Source organism: Zophobas morio, unplaced genomic scaffold, assembly GCF_036711695.1.
Source record: "Zophobas morio isolate AGI-343-1 ecotype UQ-CSIRO unplaced genomic scaffold, CSIRO_AGI_Zmor_V1 ptg000021l, whole genome shotgun sequence".
Classification (NCBI taxonomy): Eukaryota; Metazoa; Arthropoda; class Insecta; order Coleoptera; family Tenebrionidae; genus Zophobas; species Zophobas morio.
Genome location: NW_026972126.1, coordinates 18,791,817 through 18,808,041, shown reverse-complemented (window position 1 = coordinate 18,808,041; position 16,225 = coordinate 18,791,817). Strand labels below are relative to the sequence as shown.

Sequence of the window (16,225 nt, the reverse complement as noted above, 5' to 3'; positions counted from 1 at the left end):
CAGTTTTTTGATGTTTCGACCTTTCGATTGTTCAAATTCTCGTTTTTTTAGTTCCAATTTAAATGTTTCAATTGTAAACTTTTCGATTTTTGGACTATCTCGATTTCTCAATTTTTCGACTTATCGACTTTTCGATTTGTCCATATTTCAGTTTTTCAATTGAAGAATTCTAAAACTGAAACATTGAAAAACCGAAAAATCGAGAAATTGAAAAGCAAAAAAATCGAGAAATCGAAACGCAGAAAAATCGGAAAATAAAAAACGTGTATATTAGAAAAATTGAAACTTTGAAAAGTCAAGAAATCGAAATGGCCATTTTTCAAATTCTCGGTTCTTTAGTTTTCGATTTTTCAGTTCTTCGATATTTCAAAATTTCTATCCGACTGTCAATTTTGCAATTTTAGATTTTTCAGTTTTTGATCTTTCGTTTTTTTGATCTTTCGATTTTTCGTTTGTTTTTTTAATTTTCCAATTTTTCGGTTTCTCGATTTATCGAGATTTCGTTGTTTCGATCTTCCGATTGTTCAATTTCTTGATATTTTTAATATTTTTTTTTTAATTTCAAAATTTTTCAATTGGAACTTTTTCGATTTTGGGCTATTCCGATGTCTCAATTTTTCGATTTCGGAAAAATCGAGAAATCGAAAAATCGCAAAATTGAAAATTCAAAAAACGAAAAATTGAAATTCCAATAATTGAAAAACTGGGAAATCTAAATAAAAATCCTGATTTCCGAAATTTGCGATTTTTCGATTTTTCCGTTTTTTGCTGTTTAAATTTCTCGATCTTTCGATTGTTCAAATTCTCGTTTTTTTTTAATTCTAATTTTTTTAATTTTTCAATTTTAAACTTTTTCATTTTTAGACCATCTCGATTTCTCAATTTTTCGATTTTTTGACTTCTCGACTTTTCGATTTGATGCTATGATTTCTCGATGTTCCAGTTTTTCGATTGAAGAATCCATAAATTGAAAAATCTCACAACTGAAACATCAAAAAATTGAAAAATCGAGAAATCCAAATCGAAAAATCGAAAATTTAAGAAACGAGTAATTGAAAGTCGAAAAACTGAAAAACCGAGTAACTGAAAAACTAAGAAATCTAAAAATTCCGAACTTAAAAAATCGAAAAATTGAAGAATAGCAAAACTAAAAAACCAAGAAATTGAAAAATTCCGAAACAGAAATATTGATTTTTCAGTTTTTCGATATTTCTATTTGATTTTAGAATTTTTAAATTTTAGATTTAATCGGTTTTTTGATGTTTCGATTTCTGGAGCATTGAAAAACCGAAAATCGATAAATGCGAAAATCAAAAAATCGATGAGTCGTGACGTCTGAAATTCGAAAATTTGAAAAATCCGTAAAACTGACACATCGGAAAATTGAGAAATCGAAATACATAAAAAATCGAGAAATGAAGAATCTGAAAATCGAAAAATCAAATTCTGAGAAATCGAAAAATCGAGCAACCGAAACATCAAATAATCAAAAAATCTAAAATTGAAGAATCCAGAAAAGTCAAATATGTAAAAAAGAAATTGAAAAATTCGCAAAACTGAAAAGATGATTGAGAAATCGAAAACTGGAAAAAACTAAAAAAGGAATCAAAAAATTTTTAAAAATCGAAAAACCGAGATCTCAAGAAATCGAAATAAAAAATCGTAAAATAAAAAATCTTTAAAAAATAGAAAATTAAAATATTGAAAAATTTAAAAATCGAAAAACGAAGAAATCAAAAAATGCAAAATCTAAAAAATAGAAAAAATCCAAAAAACTTTTCAATTTCTCGATTTTTCAGTTCTTCGATATTTCGATTTCTGGATATTTCAGTTTTTTCAATTGAAGAATTACATCGAAAAATTGAAAAATCGAGAAACCGAAAAGTCGAAAAATTGAAAAAAAACCTGCAAATTCAAAAACTGAAACATTCAAAAACCAAAAAATCGAAAAAACGAGAAATCGAGAAGTCCAAAAATCGAAAAATTGAAAAGTCGAGAGATCGAAACGTCCAAAAATCATACAATCGAAAATTAGAAACGTAAAAAATGGAAAACCTGTAAAACTGAAACATCAAAAAATTGAGAAATGAAAAATGAAAAAATCGGGAAATCGAAAATTTGAAGAATCGAAAAATTGAAAAACAGCAAAGTCGAAAAAATGAGAAATCGAAATGGCCGTTTTTCAATTTTTCGGTTCTTCAGTTTTTAGATTTTTCATTTCTTCGATATTTCTATTTGATTTTTTAATTTTGTAATGTTAGATTTTTCAGTTTTTTCATCTTTCTCGGTTTTAGATTCTTCGTTCTTTTTAGTTTTCCAATTTTTCGCTTTCTCAATTTATCGAGATTTCGTTATTTCGATCTTCCGATTGTTCAAATTCTCGATGTTTTTGATATTCAAATATTTCTTTTTTTTTTTATTTTAGATGTTTCAATTTTAAACTTTTCGATTTTGGGCCATTTCGATTTCTCAATTTTTCGATTACATATTTTACTTCTTGACTTTTCGATTTGATGTTTTGATTTCTCGATGTTCCAGTTTTTCGATTGAAAAATCGAGAAATCCAAGACGAAAAATCGAAAATTTAAAAATCGAGTAATTGGAAGTCGAGAAACTGAAAAACTCAGATTGAAAGACTAAGAAATCTAAAAATTCCGAACTTAAAAAATCGAAAAATTGAAACTTCGAAAAATTGGAAAATCGAAAAGCCGTGAGTACAAAAATCGAAACATCATGTTTTCAGTTTTTCGATATTTCTATTTGATTTTCGAATTTTTAAATTCTACATTTAATCGTTTTTTGGTGTTTCGATTTCTCAATCCATCTTTGCGGTTTTCAATTTTTCAATTTCTGGATTTAACGAGATTTCGATATTTTGATCTTTCGATTATTCAAATTCTTGATTTTTTTATATCCAAATTTGTTCCTCAAAATATCGATTTTTCGATTTATCGAAATTTCGGTGTTTCGATATTCCGATTGTTCAAAATCTAGATTTTTTCAATTCCAAGTTTTTTAATTTTTCAATTTCAAACTTTTAGATCTTTGGACTATCTCGATTTTTCGACTTCTCGATTTCTCAATGTTACAGTTTTCAATTGAAGAATCCGTAAATGGAAAAATCCCAAAACTGAAACATCGAAAAATTGGAAAATTGAAGAGTCAAAAAGTCTAGAAATCAAAATATTGAAAAGTCGACAAATCGAGAAATTGGAAAGTTGTAACGTCGGAAAATCGAGAAAAGGAAAAGCCTAAAAAAATTGAAAAATCGATAAATGAAAAAATCGGGAAATCGAAAATATGAATAACTTCCCTTACTGTGCGTACTTTTGATTCTTTTGAAGCATCGAATTACACATAAATTTTTGAGAAATGAATTTTGAACCTTGTTTTTTTTTCATTAATTTTTTCTTCTGGATCGATAACTTTAAATGGAGCTTTGTCTTTAAAATCTTGAGCTTTAAAATATTTAGGTACAGCGTTCACTTTTAACTTTAAGTCGTAGACGAAATCTTCTTGATCAAAGTGTACCTTAAAACATAATTTTACTTCACAAATTTTGGAGCTAGAACCAATTTTCTAATTTGGACGCCTCAAACTTTCTTTCCAGAGCGTAATAGATTTCTTACATGAGAGAAAATTACATAGACGATATCCATCGTTTACGTTATTATTACAATTAATTAAACTGTAGCTGTAGTACATTTTGAAAAAATATTTTCAACTTTGAGTTTTTACTTCAAAAAATGCTTTAACTGTCATTTCGTGTCCACACTCTCTACGTCAAGGCACTCTACTTGGAACTAGTGTGGGTGGAATATGCAACAACTGATGGTTAAATTAGGAATGTCACGGTTTATGATGAAGATATGTCACCATGATGGATCGTGTGATAAATCAATGTAACAGGTGATTGCTCATTCCGACTGTCTCCTAATTATTGCACCGATTGTTGCCAAAACTTGTTAACTATTGCGAAGCTTTGTGGAAATTCTTCAAAATAAATTATTCATGTACTGCGCTGCACGTAAGAGCCGAGGTTTCAAATCAATGTTTTACAAAATTAGACGGTTAAAGTCTCCGGGTTTTAGTTCACAGAAACAATTACTCCGGGTTAAAAAACTGGTCTCATTTCCTATCACGAACACTGGCGATCCTTCTTAATGAAAGCGGCAATTTATCGCAATTTTAAGCTTTTACGAATCGGATTTACTTTGATTAGAAAACATAATTTCCGCGAGGAGACGTACGACAGAAAAACTAAAATTTTCTGAACCCCGCCAACTCGTCGCTTTTCCCAAATACGAATTGTGGTAACCTAAACGTCAAATAAATCATGCACTGATGACAACGAATGACAAGAGCAAAGAAGAGAAGGAAACCGAAGCGAAGCAAGCTGACGACGACGAAGACGAAAACGGACTTCCTTTGCTTCGCAGGGACGCAAAAAAAGTAGACCTGATGGACCATTTGAAAAAGGAAAACTCAGAAGGTTCCAAAGAAGACGAAAAAAAAGAGGAACACAAGGAACAGAAAAAGAACTAACGTCTAATTTTGTTCCTATTTTCAAATTGACAAAAATGTATGTGGAATAAATAAAGTCATTAATGTTTAAAAACTCAACAAGATTTTAAAATCTGAAAAATATATTTTAGAAAGCAGATGGTAACATTTTTTCCAGTATCCTTTTATTAAAAAGCAGTCACTGAAAACCGGCAGGTAAATTAAGGCTTACGCCTGATTTGGTTTCATATTATGTTAAATAAATACATGGGGAACATCATCGCGGTTTCAGGAGCCGCATTTTAAAACATATGAGATTTGTTTGCGTTCTGAGGTAGGAGGTCCAGCGAAAAAAAGTGCCAGCTTTTTTGTGATACCATTTACATTCCTAAAAAATGTGAAACTGTGATAACTCCAGAAACCTTGTTCTAAAACTAAATTGTGTAATGAAGAAAAATTTTGAAAATTATGTCTTGTCTAGCAATGAAAACTATGTGTTCGATCTTTACCGTTATTTTCAGTAACTCACCACCAGGGGACACCGCCTCGCGGACCTTCATTAGAGTGGACTTTCCTAACCCGCTAAAATTGGTGCGCAGACTCCCCCCTTAAGAATGAATTTTAAAAATCCATCTCCTACGCAAGGGTTTAAAAGACTTTTACGACATGTAAGACGTTTGATAAAACATACGGCGCCGTAATATTCACAAGTCTAAATATTTATTGAGACCGTAATATTTCTCACGTCGGCGGTGTTTGTTTTTACGTTGGAAGTAACATGTTTCTAAATATTAAAACAGTAATAACTGTGTATTACATCAGTATTTATAAAAAGACACGCAATGATACAATTTTTTGTAAAATCGGTTTCGCTTATTGTTTTTTCAATTTTCGTCAAAAATCTTCGTCCTTTATTTGACTTGGTGTGTTTTGACACAGAAGCGGATTTTCATCTCGCGAAAAATGTTTTCTGGGGATCACATGAAATTCATGCTTGAGTCTTCCTTCCATAACAGCCAGTAAGCGAATGGGGAATGGGACCCTGTTTTCAGGAATTTGGTGAAAAATTCCCTAAATATTTGAGGTCTCTCAGTTGTGTCAAAATTATTTCGTGAAACTGAAATTGACAGCAATTGATAATTTCTATTGTGGAAACCAGTTTGTATCTGCAAAAATCTAAAATTCAAAAATAAAAAAATTGAACACTCGAAAAGCCAAAAAGTCGGAATGTTCAAAAACTGAAACATCGAGACATCAAAACATCAATAGTAGAGGAGTCAAAAAATCAAAAAATTAAGAAATCAAATTAGACCAAAATTGAAAAATCGAAAAGTTAATAATTAAAAAATTGAAACATTTTAAATGAAAAAAAAATCGGTAAACCGAAAAATTGAAAAATCTAAAAATCGAGAAATTGAACAATCTAAAAATTAAACAATTTAAAAATCGAAGAATTGGAAAACCAGAAAATCTAAACCGAGAACTTGAAAAATCGAATAATCGACAAATCAAAACATCAAGGAAAACACAAAAATTAACGGAAAATCTAGAGCTTAAAAATTGAAAAATTAAAATACCTATCGAAAAATTGAAAAATCGGGAAATCGAAACATCAAAAAATGGAAAAATTGAAGAACCGAAACATTGCAAAATCCCAGAACTGAAATCTTGAAAAACTGAAAAATGGAAAGAAAATTGAAGAATCGGAAAAGTGAAAAAATCCAAAACTGAAACATTGAAAAATCACAATTGAAGGAAGAATAGAAAAATCGAGAAATAGAGAAATGGGAAAATAAAAAATCAGTTAATCGAAAAATTGAGAAAGCGAAAAATTTAGAAACGTCAAAAATTGAAAACTGAAAAATAAAAAAAATTAAAAATCGTAAAACTGAAACATCGGAAAATTGAGAAATCGAAAAATGAAGAAATTCGAGAAACCGAAAATATGAAGAATGGAGAAATCGAAGAATCGATAAATTGAAAAATCCCAACAGTAATATATCGAAAAATTGAGAAATCGAAATCGAGCAAAACTAAAGTATCGTAAAGTTAATAAATTGAAAAACTGAAGATTTTTGAAAAAAAAATCGTATCAAAAACTACAAATTCAAAAAATCGGGAAATTGAACAATCAAAAAATCAAAACATTGAAATCCCAGTAAATTGATAAACAGGAAAATTTAAAAAACAAAAATTTTAAAAATCCAAGAATTGAACAACAAAAAAATCCAAGCCTGAAAACTCAGAAAATCGAATGATCGAGAACTCAAAACATCAAAGAAAACAAAAAATCTAAAATTTAAAAATTCGACAAATTGAAAAATCATGGAACTGAAAAATCGAAAAGTCGAGATAGTGAAAAATCTAAAAACCTAAAACTTTAAAAACTGAAAAATTAAAATATCGAAAAATTTAAAAACCGAGAAAACACAATATCAAAAATTTGAAAAACTGAAGAAACGAAATATTGCAAAATTCCAAAGCTGAAATATTGAAAAACCTAAAATTGGAAGGAAAATTAAAGAATCGAAGCAATGAAAAAATCCCGAACTGAAACATTGAAAAATTGAGAAATGGGAAAATCAAAAAAATCGGTCTAAAGAGTTTAGACAGTACTTCCCTCGCTATCGGAAACGTGACGACTGATTTCAAAGCATTCGGTTTTGTAGTTCCTGATCAAATCAATAAAATAAATTTGCGTATTCATTAAATTTTTTGAGTCACCCTGTATATGCGAATCCAAAAAATATGAATGGAATGATAAATTAGAAGAAGAGACTCATTATATTTTTTACATTTTAAATAGGATTATTCGGCAAACTTTTGAACTGACATCATCAATTTTTTGGAGGGGATAAGCAAATATATTTTGACTAAAAATTTATAATGCTCCTTATAACCTTAAAACATTTGCAAAATTTCAAAGCATTGGGTTCTGTAGTTCCTGATTAAATCAATAAAATAAATTTACGCATTCATTAATTTTTGGGGTCACCTGTATATGCAAATCCAGAAAACATGAATGGAATGATAAACCACAAGAAGAGACTCATCATATTTTATACATTTTAGATAGGATTTATTCAGCAAAATATTCTGAATGTTATTATTACAATTCTTACCTTATCATTGTTTTATTGTTATCAAGACGAGCGTATTCTCACATTTTCCAGAAAATGGGGTGGCTCGTTTTCAATTTGATCAATAATAAATTGACTGATTTATTAATTTTTTTGAGTCACCCTGTATAAGCAAATCTAAAAACTATGAATGCAATGATTAGTTACAAGTATAGTATGATGAGTGACAGACAGACGGAAACCGAAAAATCAAAAATTTAAAAATTCGAAAAATTGAAAAATTAAAATATCGAAAAATTGAAGAATTGGGAAACCGAAACACCAAAAAAATCAAAAAAACAAAAATCTAAAATTCAAAAATCAAAAATTGGAATACCCGAAAAGCCAAAAAGTCGAAAAATCGAAACATCGGAATGTTCAAAAACTGAAACATCGAGAAATCAAAACATCAACAGTAGAGGAGTCAAAAAATCAAAAAATTAAGAAATCAAGTTAGACCAAAATTGAAAAATCGAAAAGTTAATAATTAAAAATTGAAACATTTAAAATGAAAAAAATCGGTAAACCGAAAAATTGAAAAATCTAAAAATCGAGAAATTGAACAATCTAAAAATTAAACAATTTAAAAATCGAAGAATTGGAAAACCAGAAAATCTAAACCGAGAACTTGAAAAATCGAATAATCGACAAATCAAAACATCAAGGAAAACACAAAAATTAACGGAAAATCTAGAGCTTAAAAATTGAAAAATTAAAATACCTATCGAAAAATTGAAAAACCGGGAAATCGAAACATCAAAAAATGGAAAAATTGAAGAACCGAAACATTGCAAAATCCCAGAACTGAAATACTGAAAAACTGAAAAATGGAAGGAAAATTGAAAAATCGAAAAAGTGAAAAAATTCAAAACTGAAGTCTTGAAAAACTGAAAAATGGAAAGAAAATTGAAGAATCGGAAAAGTGAAAAAATCCAAAACTGAAACATTGAAAAATTCAGAAATCGAAAATTTGAAAAATCGAAAAATCAAAACACCCAAAAATCGAAACATTAAAAAATCAAAAAATTAAAATATCTGAAAATTGAAAATCCAGAAATTGAAAAGTTCTCAATATTCAAATCCTGAAAAATTGAGTATTGAAAACTTGAAAAATTGAGAAATCCAAGCATCCAAAAATAGTAAAATTGAAAAATGTAAAATTTAAAAAATCCAAAAATTGAGAAATAAAAGAAAAATCAAAAATTAAAAATTCGAAAAATTGAAAAATTAAAATATCGAAAAATTGAAAAATTAAAATATCGAAAAATTGAAAAATTAAAATATCGAAAAATTGAAAAATTAAAATATCGAAAAATTGACGAATTGGGAAATCGAAACACCAAAAAAATCAAAAAAACAAAAATTAAAATTTAAAAATCAAAAAATTGAACACCCGAAAAGCCAAAAAGTCGAAAAATCGAAAAATTAAGAAACCAAATTAGACCAAAATTGAAGAATCGAAAAGTTAATAATTAAAAAATTGAAACATTTTAAATGAAAAAAAAAAAAAAAATCGGTAAACCGAAAAATTGAAAAATCTAAAAATCGAGAAATTGAACAATCTAAAAATTAAACAATTTAAAAATCGAAGAATTGGAAAACCAGAAAATCTAAACCGAGAACTTGAAACATCGAATAATCGACAAATCAAAACATCAAGGAAAACAAAAAAATTAACGGAAAATCTAGAACTTAAAAATTAAAAAATTAAAATACCTATCGAAAAATTGAAAAACCGAGAAATCGAAACATCAAAAAATGGAAAAATTGAAGAACCGAAACATTGCAAAATCCCAGAACTGAAATACTGAAAACCTGAAAAATGGAAGGAAAATTGAAAAATCGAAAAAGTGAAAAAATTCAAAACTGAAATCTTGAAAAACTGAAAAATGGAAAGAAAATTGAAGAATCGGAAAAGTGAAAAAATCCAAAACTGAAAAATTGAAAAATCACAATTGAAGGAAGAATTGAAAAATCGAGAAATAGAGAAATGGGAAAATAAAAAAATCAGTTAATCGAAAAATTTAGAAACGTCAAAAATTGAAAACTCAAAAATAAAAATAATTAAAAAATCGTAAAACTGAAACATCGGAAAACTGAGAAATCGAAAAATGGAGAAATTCGAGAAACCGAAAATATAAAGAATCGAGAAATCGAAGAATCGATAAATTGAAAAATCCCAACAGTAATATATCGAAAAATTGAGAAATCGAAATCGAGCAAAACTAAAGTATCGTAAAGTTAATAAATTGAAAAACTGAAGATATTTGAAAAAAAAAATCGTATCAAAAACTAGAAATTCAAAAAATCGAGAAATTGAACAATCAAAAAATCAGAACATTGAAATCCCAGTAAATTGATAAATAGGAAAATTTAAAAAACATAAATTTTAAAAATCCAAGAATTGAACAACAAAAAAAATCCAAGCCTGAAAACTCAGAAAATCGAATGATCGAGAACTCAAAACATCAAAGAAAACAAAAAATCTAAAATTTAAAAATTCGACAAATTGAAAAATCATGGAACTGAAAAATCGAAAAGTCGAGATAGTGAAAAATCTAAAAACCTAAAACTTTAAAAACCGAAAAATTAAAATATCGAAAAATTTAAAAACCGAGAAAACACAATATCAAAAATTTGAAAAATTGAAGAAACGAAATATTGCAAAATTCCAAGCTGAAATATTGAAAAACCTAAAATTGGAAGAAAAATTAAAGAACCGAAACAATGAAAAAATCCAAAACTGAAACATTGAAAAATTGAGAAATGGGGAAATCAAAAAAATCGGTCTAAAGAGTTTAGACAGTACTTCCCTCGCTATCGAAAACCTGACGACTGCATGCCTATTATGTTTTTTTTCACATTAGATTTGAAAGCATTCGGTTTTGTAGTTCCTAATTAAATCAATAAAATAAATTTACGCATTCATTAAACCCACCCTGTCTATGAAAATCCAAAAATATGAATGGAATGATAAATTACAAGAAGAGACTCATCATATTTTGTACATTTTAGATAGGATTATTCGACAAACTTTTCAGCTGACGTCATCAATTTTTTGGAGGGGATAAGCAAATATATTTCGAGTAAAAATTTATTATGCACTTTATAACCTTAAAACATTTGCCAGATCTCAAAGCATTCGGTTCTGTAGTCACTGACTAAATCAATAAAATAAATTCACGCATTCATTATTTTTTTGGGTCACCCTGTATATGCATATCCAAAAAATATGAATGGAATGATAAATCACAAGAAGAGACTCATCATATTTTGTACATTTTAGAAAGGATTTATTCAGCAAAATTTTTGGGGTGACGTCATCAATGTTTTAGAGGGGATAAGTAAATATATTGTGATTAAAATTTTATCATGCTTATCATAACTGCAAACCATCTGCAAGATTTCAAAGCATTCGGTTTTGTAGATTCCAAATTAAATGTCAACATGTTGTTTCCTAATTTTGATTTTTTTTCCAAAAATCTGGACGTTTCGGGTAAAATCTCAATTCGGAGTTATAAACTACATGTGTAGGACTATGTTATTTGATACAATTTAAAACCCAATTACTATGTATAATTTTTGAAGTGACGTCATCATGTTAGTGGTGACGAAGTACAAAATTTGACAACAATCGGTCCAGTACTTTCGGAGATTATCTGTCTAATAAAAATCCGGGACGGCAGACAGACGGACAGACAGACGGAAACGGGAGACCTATTTCTTCGTCTTCTAGGGGTCATGAAAGTTCGAGAAAACGTAAAAGTAGAGAGTTGGCCGACGGTCTCGATTACAATACTTCCTTTGCTTACGCTCGGGAAGTAAAAACTACAATTTCACACCGACTTTTCCGAAAATATTGCCCCGTGACCACATGCACTCTTCAGCACGTCAAGATTTTTGGCTCTGAATTTTTTGAGAATTTTTAGACTTTTTCAAATATGAAATTTTCCACCCATTTTTGACGATTTTCGAAATTTAACTAAATACATTTTCTTGTGGATTTCGAGCCGCAGAAGTCACTTCCGGCCTTATTTTTTCGATAACTCCAACGGTTTGGCCAGAATCGCCCATTGAAATATCGCAATTTTTAAAAAATCAAATTTTACTCCGAATATTCCGAGAATATTGCTCCGTGAACCTAAACACGCTATATTTTTGGAATCACCACGCCAAGGTCACTAGCTCCGAATTTTTTTAGAATTTTTAGACTTTTTCAAAAATAAAATTTCGACCCATTTTCGAAATTTAATTAATGCATTTTCTTGTTTATTTCGAGCAGCACAAGGCACTTTCTTCGGTAACGCCAATCGTTTTTCCGGAATTGAAATATCGCAATTTTTAAAAATTTCAAAAAATTCGAATTTCATGCCGAATATTTCAAAAATATTGCTCTGTGACCCTAAAGACGTTATATTTTTGGAATCAGCACGTCAAGATCTATAGTGCATCTTTTTTAAAAGTCGCCATAGGGATTCCCATGTTAAATTTTAGTCCCCATGTTAACTTTTGTTAGGGTGAAAACCCAGAGATGATTTTAGATTTTAGGGTTCTACTTTAATTTTCATTACCACTTTTGTTAATTTGTGCTTTAACAATAATAAAAATTATTTTGATTAAAAAAGTTTGGTACATCATAGACGGTTTTGACTTATCATTAACATAATTTTGATTTAATTATTAAATACCTGTAGCAGTTTTTAAAAAAGAAACAGAATGATGGAATTCAAATACAAATGAAAATAATGAAAGGTAATTTCACTGAAATTGTGTTTTTAATGAATACGATCGAAAAAACTTGTGTTTATAAATCTGTCATAAAATTTTCAAAATGTGCTTTTGCCGGATATGGAACGAGTAATCAAATTTTAGAAACGTCAGGTAAATGTCTGTTTTTACATGGCTGCCTACAATATTAACGACAAAAATACCCAAATATTTTAATTTTTGTAAAGAAATATCCTTTAATTTAAAATAAGAGTTTTAATAAAATCGACAATAAATAACCCAAATTTCATCCAGTAAAAATTTCAGCTCTGAATCTTTACTCAAACATGAGTTAACATGGGGTCTAAAATTTAACAGGGCCACTTTTAAAAAAGATGCACTGTATAATTCTGATTTTTTGAAAAATTTTGCAACTTTTTCAAAAATGAAATTTTCCACTGTTTCATTTTTGACAAATTTTCGAAAATTAACTGGATATATTTTCTTAATGATTTCAGGCCGCAGGAGTCAATTCCGGTGTCATTTCTTCGATAACTTCAACCGTTTTTCCAAAATCCCCCATTGAAATGTCGCAATTTTTAACAATTTCAAAAATCTACAATTTCACACCGAATTTTCCGAAAATATTTGCCCGTGACCACACGCACTGTACAGCACGTCAAGATTTTTGGCTCTGAATTTTTTGAGAATTTTTAGACGACTTTTTCAAATATGAAATTTTCCACCACGTATGCAAATGCAAATTTCGACCCACTTTCAATAAATTCATTTTCTTGTGGATTTCGAGCCGCAGAAGTCACTTCCGGCCTAATTTCTTCGATAACTCCAACGGTTTTGCCAGGATCGCCCATTGAAATATCGCAATGTTTAAAAAATTCAAATTTTACTCCGAATATTCCGAGAATATTGCTCCGTGAACCTAAACACGCTATATTTTTGGAATCACCACGTCAAGATCACTAGCTCTGAATTTTTTCAGAATTTTTAGACTTTTTCAACATAAAATTTCGACCCATTTTCGACGATTTTCGTCGGTAACTCCAATCGTTTTTCCAGAAAGGCCCACTGAAATATCGCAATTTTTAAAAATTTCAAAAAATTCGAATTTCATGCCGAATATTTCGAAAATATTGCTCTGTGACCCTAAACACGTTATATTTTTGGAATCAGCACGTCAAGGTCTACAGTGCATCTTTTTTAAAAGTCGCCATATGGATTCCCATGTTAAATTTTAGTCCCCATGTTAACTTTTGTTAGAGTGAAAACCCAGAGATGATTTTAGATTTTAGGGTTCTACTTTAATTTTCATTACCACTTTTGTTAATTTGTGCTTTAACAATATAATAAAAATTATTTTGATTAAAAAAGTTTGGTACATCATAGACGGTTTTGACTTATCATTAACTTGTCATTTTTGACAGCATAATTTTGATTTAATTATTAAATGCCTTTATTGCAGTTTTTAAAAAAGAAACAGAATTCAGACATAAATGAAGATAATAAAAGATAATTTAAATTCAAAAAACCTGTGTTTATAAATCTTTCATAAAATTTTCAAAATGTGCTCTTGCCGGATATGGAACGATCTGGGAATGCTGCAGCAGAGTAATCAAATTTTAGAAACGTAGCGACAAAAATATCCAAATATTTTAATTTTTTTAAAGAAATATCCTTTAATTTAAAACATGACTTTTAATATTATCGACAAAAGATAACCCAAATTACATCCAGTAAAAATTTCAGCTCTGAATCTTTACTCAAACATAAGCTAACATGGGGTCTAAAATTTAACATGGCCACTTTTAAAAAAGATGCACTGTATAATCCTGAATTTTTTTGAAAATTTTGCAACTTTTTCAAAAATGAAACTTTCCACTACATATGCACACTTGGACCCCTCTATTCAGATTAGTGGATGTTCGGAAGAATCGTGGGTTCGGATTATAGAGGTTATACTGTACATATGGATTTTTTTAAGAAAATCTCATTGAAGCTTTTCGGCCACCTGTTGTTCCACCAGGCCATCCGACAATATTTGTAATTGCAGAATCCTAAATCTTCACCGGACATAGTTTTCGCCGGTTTTTGACACGTCTATTAAGTTGATTGATCTCTTAACACCAAGAAGTCAATACTCTTTCATTGTACTTGAAAATTAATAACACCGTAATTAACTTTGACGTGACCAGTTTAAGGAAGATAATTAATTTAAATATGCCGTTAAGACAGTTTCAATCAAATTTTTTTTATTTTAGACACTATTATTAATTATTCGTTAATTCAGTTAACTCAATACAATTACGTAAATCAAATCAGCACCAACCGCTTGACATTCGTGTAATAAATAAGAGAAAACCGCCCATGTAAAATTCCACTTTTGCCTTCCGTTTTAATCAAGCGCTTATTTAAATAACAAAAAAGTTGAAAGCTTTAAAAGCAAAAAATAGAACTATAGCGAGTTATTAACATTCTGAAATAACTCAGATGGGAGTAGTTTAAGGTCAAGGTTGAAGTCAAGGAAACGAAAACGTAATAAATTCTTTCTTGACTCACACAAAACTCAGTTATATATAACAGGTAAATTCACCTTGCAAAATCGTGTCTATAAATAAATCCTCGTTCGTGCCCTTTTAGTTATTAAGGACAACACAATTCGATTTTTTTTTTAATATATGCGACGTTTCTGAAGACAAGTTCATAAACCAATTTTTTAATACATACCACATGCTGCTGAAAATTACGTTTATTAGACATTTAGGGTTGAAATTTTCGTTGAGAATGGAATTAATTTTACAGTTTTTACTACCTTGATAAATCTGCTTTCTATTTGATTAGATTCTCGTTGTAACTTAATCTATTCGAATTCACCCCTATGTCTCCAGGAGGGTTCCCAAATGAAATTGTCGAGTAATCACATTAACCTGTCACGGTGACAATGTACTTTTAAATCAAAGCAGGTCTTTATTGTTCCATTACGTTTGCATAATCTTCCACCAATAACAACAACACAATCGATTCAGTTTCCACTTGAGAAAAACACATTTTCTTTTGACAAGTGTGACAATTCCCTGTTTGACATTTACCACTCCGCAACTAGATTTTGTTGTGATCGGAATTAATTAAGGTGTGTGCATCAAAAACAAGCAGGCTGATGTCATTCCAACAATACCAGTTGTGTACTTTTCCGTCAACGGTCATAATTTCGTACAACAATAGCAACAACACGCTAACTTGATTGTTGGCGGTTATATAACCCAACGATAAACCACGGGGGTGCAACTCGTCCAGGGGCCCCACATAAACAATGCATCCGCACAACTAAACAAAGCTCACCTCGGACGAATCGGGCCCGTGAGCCCCCGCAAGGGCGTTCGGATCATTCGTGTTCATCCTGGAAGTCGTCGGGGCTCCGCAAAATGTCACTTTCCATTCAAATCGGCCCCACGGCAGCGCTTTTTCAAAATATCACGTGAAAATTTTCACTGTCATTGTCTACACCAGAACGGGGGGACGCGAGAGGTAGCCATTACAAAACCGAAACGCGATTTTCGCACTTTCAGCGCTCGAGCCGGCGCTGGGCCCCACGAGACTTCGCACAGAGTCGCCCCGACACCAGACGCGTCGTTTTCATCGCTTTCCGCGATCACATTTCGCCGAATTTCACCGAAAATTTTTATTCTAGACAGAAACGGTCGCGGGGCGCCTCAAACAATAAACAGAGAGAATCAACATGGCCGAGACTGAATCCAAACGAATGCGTCATAACATAAACAAAGGATATTTTGCGGCCGGGAGGGCGAAGGGCCGCGAATCGGACGGAAATCGGCGGGACTGCGCCCCGGGAACGTTTCGGGGCAAGCGAGCGACCCACGGGC

General features: G+C 30.3%; 1 protein-coding gene across 1 annotated transcript in view; it reads right to left on the bottom strand.

Annotated features, from left to right (window-relative positions):
- LOC135133286 (zinc finger protein 569-like) overlaps nt 1-16,225 on the bottom strand; it is a 52,222-nt gene extending 35,997 nt beyond the window's left edge. The window contains exon 1 of the mRNA XM_064061639.1: nt 15,684-16,225. Coding sequence (XP_063917709.1) covers nt 15,684-15,740 — 57 coding nt within the window. The 5' untranslated portion in view covers nt 15,741-16,225. The remainder of the gene's footprint in view (nt 1-15,683) is intronic.